This window comes from Mus caroli, chromosome 15 (assembly GCF_900094665.2).
Source record: "Mus caroli chromosome 15, CAROLI_EIJ_v1.1, whole genome shotgun sequence".
Taxonomy (NCBI): Eukaryota; Metazoa; Chordata; class Mammalia; order Rodentia; family Muridae; genus Mus; species Mus caroli.
The window spans coordinates 4,688,225-4,700,398 of NC_034584.1; the positions used below are offsets into that span (position 1 = coordinate 4,688,225).

The following is a 12,174-nucleotide window of genomic DNA, read 5'->3' on the forward strand; positions in this document are numbered from 1 at the left end:
GCCTCAAACTCAGAAATCCTCCTGCCTCTGCCTCCCAAGTGCTGGGATTAAAGGCGTGCGCCACCACGCCTGGCTTATATCTTCATTTTTAAGTGCATTTTGTATGTGTGCATATGCTGTGATTTGTGTGTAGGCACAGGTCTGCTGCAGTCCACGTGTGGAAGCAATCTCTCCTTCCACCGTAACAGCTCAGGCTTATGTGGCAAGGAGCAGAATGGGTACACCCTCATAGGGCCTCCTGGGCACTGCACGCATTGGCATTCATGCAGGCCAGACTCCCATGCACATAAAAACCTAAAGGTTAAAAGTAAAGAAGCTACTTTCACTGTAGGGAATGACAGCTTCCTACTAGCATATATCACTTACTAAAAAGTAGGCATTGTGCCACGCTGTGCTGGTGCGTGCCTTTGATCCCAGCACTTGGGAGGCAGAAGTAGGTGGATCTCTGTAAGATCAAGGCCAGCCTGGTCTTTAAAAAGAAAAGTGAGTCCTAGGACGGCCAGGGTTTATACATAGAAACTCCGTCTCAAGAAAACCAAATAAAATTAATTAATTAATTAATTTAAAAATTAGGCATTGCTATTTTGCTAAACATAATCAGGGGCATACCCACATCAGTTTCCTTCCTATAGATTGATACATTTAGCAGTATCTTTTATACATCTCTCTTCTTGTCCGACACTGGTGTCTTTTGTTTTTATTTTAAAGATTTATTTTGTTTATATGAGCACACCCTCTTCTGGTATGTCTGAAGACAGCTACAGTGTGCTCAGACACACCAGAAGAGGGCATTGGATCCCATTACAGATGGTTGTGAGCCACCATGTGGTTGCTGGGAATTGAACTCAGGACCTCTGGAAGAGCAACCAGTGCTCTTAACCGCTGAGCCCCAGACACAGGTTTTTTTTTTTTTTAAGATTTTATTTATTTTTATTATATGTAAGTACGCTGTAGCTGTCTTCAAACACTCCAGAAGAGGGAGTCAGATCTCATTACGGATGGTTGTGAGCCACCATGTGGCTGCTGGGATTTGAACTTTGGACCTTTGGAAGAGCAGTCGGGTGCTCTTAACAACTGAACCATCTCACCAGCCCCAGACACAGGTTTTTAATGGTCCTATACATACTGATCGGTTGTTGGATATTTGGCTAATGAAAAACAATCTTTATTAGAAATCTTGGGCATCCTGACGTATCTTTGTGCAGTGCTAAAGATCAGACTCAGGACCTTGTACTTGGTAGGCAGGTCTCCAATATCTGTATTTTAACAGTTCTCTAGCCCAACAAATTACAATCTATCAATGTCTCATTTTATATTTATAAAACATTAAATATAATAAGCAGCTATATTACATAATCAGAATCAGCTATGTCACTATAAGAGATATGTATATTTATGTGAACTCGTTTAATTTTAAACTCATAAAATGTCACTCACGATTGGTCTCCAAATGCCCTTCTTTTTCTTTTTTTCTCCTTATTAACAGTTGTACTGATTGTAATTTTTGTAATTCTATTCCTATGCTTATATATTATGGAAGGAAAGTCAGCTACTTAACTCTAATAATAATAAAAGTAAGATTCCACATTTTTTAAAAATAGGTTGCATATAGTTAAAAAAACATAATAAATGCCACACAATTCAGGAAAAAAATGTGGAAACACATAAAGACATATGTTTTGATCATTGTATGTTTTCTGGAAGACAAATACACAATTAATACTTTGATGTGTGTCTCATCTGCTTGCTCTCATTCTGTTGAACAGAAGTTGAACAGTTCTGTGTGCTTACTCTGCCTTGTTTTGAAGAATACGATTATTTCCTAATTTAAGATCCTTCTCTTGCTGATTCTGAACCTTTCATGTTTGTTTGCTAGACCACAGCAGCTTCCATTTCAAGATTCAAATAATTCTGTAGATTCATCAGCCTCTGAGAGTGACCCTCTGAGACAGAGGTTTTCTATAAAAGCACACTCACGTCTACCATACCTTATTATCTCTGATGGATACATGGTCACAACCCTTCGGTTTCTTGATAACCAGTCTCCAACAATGCTCATGAGGTCCTTGCTTCTTGATTCAACCCAGAGGCTTGAGAAAGCATACCAGAGTATGATGCTGTCTAAGGTACAGTGCCTTTGGGTATCTGAGGTTAAAAATAATTTTTCTCTTCCTTTCAAAGTTAAAACTATTGACAGTAATAATAGCCTTTTTGACACTAAAAGTTTTAGTTGCTTTAGATTTATAGATAAAATTTTTTTCTTGGAAATCATTTTGGTTTTTTTTCTACAGCCCAAGGACAAAGGGCTGAATTTCCGATCTCTGGATTCCTTGAGGTCTAGCCTGTTGAAGCATCAAGGAAAGGAAAGTTCAGTACATTGCACTGTCCCCAGATTTCTGCAGGCAGAAGAAACAATGAAGTTAAATGAAACCACAGATTTTCAGGTACTTAATAGTATACACCCACTTTATTCTAAGAAATTCATTGCTTTGTTGTTTTTGTTCTTTGTTTTTTTTTTGTTTTTTGTTTTGTTGTTGTTAAAGGAAATAGAGATTTACAAATAACACTGTGACTCTATGCATAAGGCTTGAATGGTATTAAATATTTCTCTATTTGTGTTTAGGATTTTGAAGGAGAAGAAACTAATGAAGTTGAACAATTTGTAAACAATTCATTTTCTTTTTGTAACCAAAAAAAAGATGTACAGTTCAATATTGCCAAGGAAGGAAGATTGGAGTTTGCATCTATGTTTGATACAGTTCATGCAAAGGATGATTCCAAGGAGACAGACAGAAACACTGCAGAACTGCACGGTATCCAGAAAACACTACTTGCAGCTTGGACTATAGGAATTTCAAAAAATGTAACAGAAAAAAAGTTAATGTTAAATTACACAATTCTTTGCATCACTCATTTTTTCTATATTCTTCAGTTTATAAAATGTCCTCTGCCTAAGTTTGACCTGTTTTCAAATAAGAGTCTGAAGCGTAATGCATGGGTACTTTGTGTCTTTCAACTCTTTCATCAGTGTTTATCAGTCCACTATTGGGATATGAGATACAGACAAAACATGGGCCATTTGATAAAGCTCACTGCAAATACTGTAAAGCTCTTACTGACTCAGCGACAAGAGCATGGGTCATTCTCAGAGAGGCTTTTGGCTTGCCTCTCTTTACTGCGAACTGTGACTGTCCATTTAAATGGCACATGCAGTCTTCAGCCTGAGGCTGTCCCAGCAGCCGCTGATGAAAGTAGACCAGCAGAGCTAGACTCGTTAATGGTACCTATTTTTCAAGCTTCTAAGGAAAATTGGCCTTGGGACTCATCTTTAAAGATTTATCCTCAAGTGACAAATCTTGTTCAGAAGCCAGGTCACAGGTAAGAATACTAATATTAGTAAAACTCCATTAGAGTTCTTAGACTGTAATAAGTGTATAATTTGGTACTTTTTAGTATACTTATTAGGTTTTAAAACTGTTAGTACTAATCACAGTAATTTTTCACTCTAGAAGGAAACTTTGTAACCACCGAATTCCAGTATTAAAGTATGCTAATTTAAAAATATTTAAGTGCCTGTTTGAGAATAGCAGCCCATCTTCCTGATATATCCATATGATTTTTAAACATTTTTGTATTTTAATTTATATATATGTATTTGTGTTTTTGTTCGGATACTCATGGAAGCCAGAAGAGGGCATCGAATCCTCTGGATATGAAGTTGCAGGCAGTTGTGAGCTGCCCACTGTGGGTGCTGAGATGCAAACTCAGGTCCTCTGGAAGAGCCGCAAATGCTCTTAACCTCTGCGGCATCTTCCCAGCTTCTCTATATTAATTTTATTTGTCAATCAAAAATTGTTTCATGTTTTTTCCCAAATATTAAAAAACACATTTTGAGTCTTGGGCAGCCATAATGATCTTAAAAGTATATAGTAAAAGTTAAGTATATAGTGAAAAATGGACACAAGTGCATAAAAATTTTGAGAAGATCTTGTGGCCATTATATGCATTTGCCACATATAGTATCTATCTTTTGGTTGTGACTGTGATCTTTAACTTGGTCACTACGTTCTGTCGGATCTGTGAGGAAACCAAGTTAAAACCTTGCTAATGAAGGGAGCTAAGCTTACTCTCGTCACTCATGACGTTTGGTTTTAATGATTACCTAATGTTTTTTATAGATTGATTGCTCTTTGGAGACTACTGTACAAAAAAACTTTATGGTATCAAGCACAGTTAAGCCAAAGAACTCCTGATGGTGACAGACAATTAACTGAAAATATAAGACATGAAGTATCTGCTGTCAAGACTCTGTTATGTCATGTCCAGACTAACCTGCAGCTGGCTGGGGATCGCTTGAATCAAGCCTTAGAACTTACACCTATCAGTGGTTAGTGTCTGTAAACACTTTCTAACTCCGTGGATATGTGAAGTGATGGACTGGGCTATGGGTTTTCAAAATGTGTTACACTTACTTGATTTTCAGAATAGTTTCAGCTGGAGATATATCTACTGAATTTAAAACAAAACTTTTTTAAAAGTTATGTAATCAATGGTAACTAATTGTTGGGTAAAATCATCCTTAGGTGAAGAGTGTTTTCTGCTAGCATCATATGAAAAGTCAGTTTGCCTGTGGAAGAAGGCTCTACAAGAAACCCAAGAGAAAGGTAAGGAGTGTTTCCAAAAAAGTAACTCTGTATTGGGAAGAACATAAATTAACTTGCTGCAGAGTTTAAAAATATTAAGTTGACAGTGTTCACACTATCTTACTATCTTACTCTCCAAGATGCAGATTGTAGGGAACTTGACTGTCAGAAATATTGTATTTTAAATTTTTCTTGATTTTTAAAATCATGACACTATGCTGGGCAGTGCAGCGCATGCCTTCAAACCCAGCACTTGGGAGGCAGAGGCAGGCAGATTTCTGAGTTCAAGGCCAGCCTGGTCTACAGAGTGAGTTCCAGAACAGCCAGGGCTACACAGAGAAACCCTGCCTCCAAAAACCAAACAGAACAAAAAAACCCCAAAATCTTTTCCGTGCTCTCCAGTTAAGTTTCCTGCCCACTACACCCTGCTTGTTTAATGATAAAGCCTGGGGGTGAATGTTAATGGACAAAATGAAATTTACACCCTAAATATTTTTTCCCTTTTTAAGGCACCACAGATATCTAAATGGGAAACTACACATCAGATATTCTACAGACATGGGAGCTAAACGGCTTTAAGGGACTTGAGTGTTTTAGGTTAAACAGAGCATGGGAGTTGAGTATGGTTTCCATGGCTTGTTTTGTTTTTATGATGCCATAGGCCTCTAGGTTTCAGAAACTGATGGCATCTTTTATGCTGTTGGACTGAAGGTGTGCTGGAGATGAAAAGGCGGTCACTGCCTGGTCAGAGCACCATGCTTTACATTTATTTTCTGACTGCTGAAGCTCTGCACAGCCGAGCTGTGTGGCTGCTTATGCCCCTTTCCATCGCCTAATGAGTCATGCCATTAGCCATACATCATAAAAGATGACACTAGTTTCATAATCTAGAGAAACCAAAGGCCTGAGAGATACTAAGAGTTTGGCAAGGTGCAGGTTGTTTCCTCAAAATAGTGTGTGTGGTCCATGTTTGCAGCATTAGTGTCTGGTGAGTCAGAAATGGTGAGAAGGAACAGTAGCGAAGGGGGCCTGTAGTGAAGGGACAAGAAAGACAGCAGGGTCAGATGATTGTTTTATTTTTAAAAACATGGTCTGTCTTTGTAGCTCTGGCTGGCCTGGAAGTTTCTGTGTAGATCAGGCTGCCCTTGAACTCACAGAGATCTCCCTACCCCTGCCTCCTAAGTGCTGGTATGTTAAGCCAATTTTTTTTAAAGATTTATTTACTTATTATTATATCTAAGTACACTGTAGCTGTCTTCAGATGCACCAGAAAAGGGCATCAGATCTCACTACAGGTGGTTGTGAGCCACCATGTGGTTGCTGGGATTTGAACTCAGGACCTTCGGAAGAGCAGTTGGTGCTCTTAACTACTGAGCCATCTCTCCAGCCCAAGCCAATTTTTAAAATGGCATTCATTCATGTGGAGGGGTGCGTATTTGCTACAGAATTACATGTGGAGGTCAGAGGATGCCTTGTAGGAGCCAGTTCTCTCCTTCCTCTGTGTGGGACCTGGGTCACACTCAGGTTGTCAGGCTTGTGGCATGGAGCTGCTGTCCCACTGCTGTCCCACTTGCAGGGGACAGACCATCCAAGGAAGTACAGAAGGTCCCTGATTTACAGTAGTGTATCTTTAAACTTTTAACTTAGTGATGACAGGAAAGTCTTGCCTGTTCACTAGAAAGGTTCAGACTTGTTTTCCAATTTGTCCTTAGCTAGAAGTTCCATGTAGTGTGCACTGCTGAAGAGCAGCAGTGAGCCCTAGTGCCTCGTCACTGTCTGACCACAAGGGCAATGGCTAATACTCCACAGTGCGTTCTGATGACTGCTAGGTTAGGTGTGTGATTGCGTGTTTTAAGTATTTATTTTTATGTTCTGTGTATAAGGGATTTGCTTGCATTTATGTCTGATATCTGTGCACCGTATATGTGCCTGAAACCTATGGAGGTCAGAAAGAAGGTGGTAGATCCTTGGAACTCGAGTCCCAGAGGGCCGTGCAGGCGATCGGAACCAATACCTCAGTTCTGTGCAAGAGCAGCAACAGCTTGCTCTTTGGTACAGATCTGTCTTTCCAGCTCACAGAGATGCAGTTTTGATTTATAATATTTTCTATTTATGATGTGTTTACAAATCAAGGAGCCCCTTTATAGGTCAGTTAAGGTCACTTTGGTACATTTGTGGGTTGAGGATTATGGACTGTGTACAAAGCAACACTTTTATTCAGATGAGGAGACTGAACCGAAGCAACATCCGTGCTACTGGAATGGAGTTCATACTTAACAGACACACAGCAAGTTTGATCAGTGGAAATTGTGATTGAGTAGATTTGGGGAAAAAGTTTAATGTAGTTCTCAGTTTTAAGGTCTGGTTAACTGGATAAAGGAGAGGAATTCAGTGAAATAGAAAGTTTTAGATCTGTGGCTCTCCTTATTTATTTTTTTTAACTTGATTCTTTATGAGTATCACATCATGTACCCCAATCCAACTCATCTCCCTGACCCTCTACATCTGTATTCTGCCCTTGTAACCTTCCCACAAAACAAAACACAAAAAAATATCATTGGAAGTTGGGGTGTATCACACAGTATATACCCTTTTGCCCAAACAGCTTTAATTGTGCCTGTTCATTGCAGTGAATCAGGCCTGGTGAGGCCTCTGGCTTCTGCTACACTTTCAATACTGGACTCCCACCTGGACTCCTTGGATATCTGTTGCTGCCCTGTGTCATGGAGCTCTTACAGCTTTGGTTCTGCAGGAGCAGCCTCTCCATGTGCTCCAGCAGTTTGTAGATGGGGTAGATGTTTGGGTGGGTCAACTCAAAGCCCTGGGTGGTAGCTGAACTGGTTAGCCTGACAGTTCTCCTGCACCCATATTGCAGGGTATGTGATCACACTGTGAACCCCAAGATTGTGTTATTTGCTGAAAAAAAAAAAAACAAAAAAAACAAACCTGTTTCTAGTTGTTGTGTGGCTCAGCCCTTAACACACAGATTTAATCCCTGTGGTTGCAATATAGACACACTCTTAGTACATTCCTTTAATCCCAAACAATGACGGTAAAGTTTATAGAAGGAAGCACCCATGTTTGAAAGTAACGTCTAATTGACAAAATAACAAATCAGAAAAGGACCTGACAAAATAGGATATGCCCAACTTATGAGAGGAAAGGGAAGCTACTAAAGAGACTGTGCAGAAAAAGAGAGGGGGAGCCAGTTTTACTGGAAGAGTGTCGCGTCTGCTCTCGACCAGCAAGAACGACACGACCACCAGTTCTTCTAACAGCAGTTTATTCAGCAAGCTTCAGTCTTCATCTTTCTGCCCCAAACCCCGGGCCTCTCACTCTTATATACTCTCAGCCCCCATCCACTCATGGCAGGCCACGTCACCTCACCAGGCCCGCAGCTTCAGCCCAATCAGGGCGGCAGGGGCATATCTCCACCAAATATGGACTTGTTTACACCGCCAGCATCATGGGGCACCTGCGCAGCTCTTTTCAGGTGTCTGAGGAAGTCAAGTGCAAGTCATAAGACTTAGCTGCAGTCGCGGGCGCCATCTTGGGACTGCTGCCACACCCGCTCCTCACAGACGAGTTTCACTGACACAGGTTGAAGAGAGAACAAGCTAGACACAAGTGAAGACAGGACAAGCCTGAGGATGAGAAGTCAGAAGATTAGAACATTTTGCCAAAGTTAGTATGAGTCTAAGCTGAGTAATTCAGTCAGAAGCCAAGAGAGAGGCCAGATTGAATCAGTCAGCTTGGAGAGAAATTTGAGCCAGAACAGCCAGAGCTCAGAACAAGGAAGGGTGAGCTTATTCAGCAACAAGTCTCAGAGGCTGAAAACATTCTATTTAGGCTAGATGGTTCCAAGACTAGACCTAGGTTAGCAGACTGAGGCAGTAATCGTTAGAGCCAACAATTACTTCGGGTGAATAAAAAATACTTTTACACTCCTATGCCACCCAGGTCAGCTCTTGGGCACTGCCCAAGTGTATTAGTCAGGGTTCTCTAGAGTCACTGAACTTATGGATAGTCTCTATATAGTAAAAGAATTTATTGATGACTTACAGTCGGCAGCCCAATTCCCAACAATGGTTCAATCGCAGCTGTGAATGGAAGTCCAAGGATCTAGCAGTTACTCAGTCTCACACCGCAAGCAGGCGAAGGAGCAAGAGCGAGACTCCCTTCTTCCAATGTCCTTATATTATCTCCAGCAGGAGTAGCCCAGATTAAAGGTGTGTTCCACCACACCTTTAATCCCAGATGAAAGGTGTAGCCCAGATTAAAGGTGTGTTCCTTAAACTCGGAGATTTAATCTTCTGGAATCCATAGCCACTATGGCTCAAGATCTCCATACCAAGATCCAGATCAGAAACTTCTATCTCCCAGCCTCCAGATAAGGGTCACTGGTGAGCCTTCCAATTCTGGATTGTAGTTCATTCCAAATATAGTCAAGTTGACAACCAGGAATAGCCACTACAACAGGTGAGGGACAGGGACAGCTCTACTTTGCTGCCCAGGCAAGGAGCAGAGTCTGCTCTCCCAAGTGCTACATCTGGCAAGGGGCAAGGGCAGCTCTCATGCCCTTGGGGCCAGCTCTTCCCATGCTACCCTATTTCCCTCGATTATACCACTGCATGGTCAGTGGTGGGTGGGGCCTGCTATTCTGTGTTCACACCCTCAGGGCCAGCTTACCTACAACTGTCAAAACCAGGAGCAGCTACCTGTGCTTCCTGGCTGTTCCCTAGTGTGCTGTGCTGCAGCCAGCAAGGGGCAGGTCAGCTCTCCAGTTCCCAAGCCCTTTGGGCCAACTCTCTCTGGTGGGCGGGGCTCATCTCCAGATCAGTGGTTCTAAACCTGTGGGTTGAGACTCCTTGAGACTCAAACAACCCTTCACAGGGTTTGCCTAAGACCCATCAGAAATTACAGATACTTACATTATGATTCCATTACAATTTATATGACATAACAGCACAATTAAAGTTATGAAGTAGCAATGGAATACTTTTATACTTGAGAGTCACTGCAACATAAACAACTGTATATTAAAGGGTTGTGGCATTAGGAAGTTGAGAAACCCAGTTTTAGATGAAAATAGTTCCCTTATGAGTCCACTGTGTTTTGTTTTGTTATTTATAACTATACACATAGGTGTGACTTCTGATAGTGGACAGTTATAGTAGCAGTGGCTTCAAAGAAAGTGTTTTAGGGATGGACTAGAGGTTGGCAGACTCAGGCCGATTTGATGTTTCTGTGTGCATCTCCAAGGCTTAGGCTCCTTTCATTTTTCTGTTCTGTTAATATTAAGGCTATTTCATGGGCCAGTGTTCCAGCCATCATATGCATGTGGTTGGCAACTGATAGGGAAAGGCGAGAAGTAGGGGGAAAGATCCCACCTACCTGTATGTGAGCATTCTGTAATATCTGCAGTGTCATGTCTTGGCTCACATGAGGGCTTATTGTAGTGACCCCAAATAAAGTTAAATCTTTCACATTGAAAACTTGAGGTAGAAATAAGCAGAAGACCTTCATGCTAAGATGGTGAGGCCCTTCATCTTAGAGCCTACTAAAAAGAAAACAACATTATTTAGAGTGCAAAATGAAAGGACCTAAGTATTGCTGACTTGTTGTTGTTGTTAATTTTGAGACTGAGTTTCCTTTTGTAGCCCTGGCTAGCCTAGAACTCTATATTGTAGACCAGGTTGGCCTCAAGTTGAGAAATCCTACTGCCTCTGATTACTAGAATTAAAGGAATGAACCACCATGCTTGATTGCTGCCCTGTTTTGTTTTGTTTTTTACTTTCATGATATTTTCATTGATTATTTGGGAATTTCACATCATTCACCCAGGTCTGTCCTCCAACCCTTGTGACCTCCCTCCAAAGAGGAGGAGGGGGAGGAGGAAGGGGAGGGGAGAAGGAAGGGGAGGAGATTGTTGAGTATGTGTTACTCATATACCCACTGGAGAATGGTCAGACTCCCAGTGGCCAGTTCCTTAAAGAAGACAAGTCAGAAATTCTTTACTGTAGTATAAAACAGATGCAAAAAACCCGCATGTCATATGGTATAGCTTGATGAATTTGCACAAATATAACACAGCTGTCTACATGGGGCAGTCCCTTGCTTCCATGCTTGTAAGTTGAATTCTTGTGTTTCAGGAGGAAGAAGGACGTGTTTTCTTCAGTTACGCTACTATCTCTCGCTCCTGTACTGCCACCTCTACTGCTATAATTTAAACGATGCTCAAGGGTTATGTGATCTTCTAGTACGGGAACTACTCAGCCGGTCCCAGTTACCTGTAAGACAAAGTCAAGATTGTTCAGGTAGACTTTTAAAAATTAACTCTGTTATTTGTTTGTGTATTTTGAAACAGGGTCCTGCTGTGTTTCTGACTTTCTTGGTACTCATGTAACCAGCCCCATGCCGGCCTTAGCCCCATGGCTTTTCTCCTGCCTCACCCTTCTAGCTGCTGGGAATATAGGCATGTGCCATCCCACTGACTTAATAGCACTAAGTTTTCTTTATAGATTTAGAGAACAAATTGTTTACATGTAAAAACTACCTTGCCTTTACAGTGGCTAAGTTATTCTTTGTGGATTTTGGACTGTCAGCTTCTCTGTGGCTTATGACACAGCTGTTATTTGGGATTTATTCAAGAACTCACTAAAGTCACTTCTCTCAAGGAGTTGAAATGGTTTCACTTGCCTCCTAAATCCTTGCTTGTCTCAGTTCTTTGTAACTTAAGGATATTCTTGTAGGATATTAGCTGGCAAAGTTATCTCCTGCTCTGTGGGCTTCCTCGTCACTAGGTTGACCGTCTCACTAGTTTGATCGTCTCACTAGGTTGATTGTGTCCTTTGCTGTGCAGAAGCTTTATTAAAAGAATCCCGTCTTTCAGTCGTTGGCTTTCATTTCTGAGCAGATGGAGTGCTCTGAGAAAGTCCTTCCCAGCCCCCATATCCTGTGGAGTGCTGCCTGTGTTTTCTTCTAGCAGTGTCAGGCTCCACATGGAGGTCTTTGTGCGAGTGGAGCTGTTGTGCAGGGTGAAAGATAGGGGTTTGGTTTCATTTTTCTAAATGTGGATGTCCAATTTCCCCAGCATTATTTGTTTTAGTTTGCTTTCTATTATTACATTGACCAACAATACCAACACTCAGGAGGCAGAGACCAGTGAATCTCTATGATTTCAGGGCCAGCCTGGTCTACATGGTGAGTTCCAGGTTAGCCAAGAAACCTTGTCTCAAAACAACTAAGAAAAAAGCAAACACACACCCACCCCAAACCTCAAACCCCAAAACACTAATCAAAAGAAAGTCCAGGAAGAGAGGGCTTGTTTCACTCTACAGTGTACAGTCCATTGTGGAAGAGATCATGATAGGAACTAAAGGCAGAAACAGGCAAGGGCTTGTTTCACTCTACAGTGTACAGTCCATTGTGAAAAGAGATCATGATAGGAACTAAGGGCAGAAACAGGCAAGGGCTTGTTTCACTTTACAGTGTACAGTCCATTGTGAAAAGAGATCATGATAGGAACTAA

General features: G+C 41.3%; 1 protein-coding gene across 3 annotated transcripts in view; it reads left to right on the top strand.

The window, feature by feature from the left end:
• Window positions 1–12,174, top strand: part of Cplane1 (ciliogenesis and planar polarity effector 1) — a 97,902-nt gene that overhangs the window by 15,132 nt on the left and 70,596 nt on the right. For all 3 annotated transcript variants that reach the window (XM_021183611.2, XM_029469882.1, XM_029469881.1), the window contains exons 10-15: window positions 1,877–2,126; window positions 2,292–2,444; window positions 2,624–3,378; window positions 4,179–4,387; window positions 4,584–4,664; window positions 10,796–10,960. In XM_021183611.2, the coding sequence (XP_021039270.1) occupies window positions 1,877–2,126; window positions 2,292–2,444; window positions 2,624–3,378; window positions 4,179–4,387; window positions 4,584–4,664; window positions 10,796–10,960 (1,613 nt within the window). The remainder of the gene's footprint in view (window positions 1–1,876; window positions 2,127–2,291; window positions 2,445–2,623; window positions 3,379–4,178; window positions 4,388–4,583; window positions 4,665–10,795; window positions 10,961–12,174) is intronic.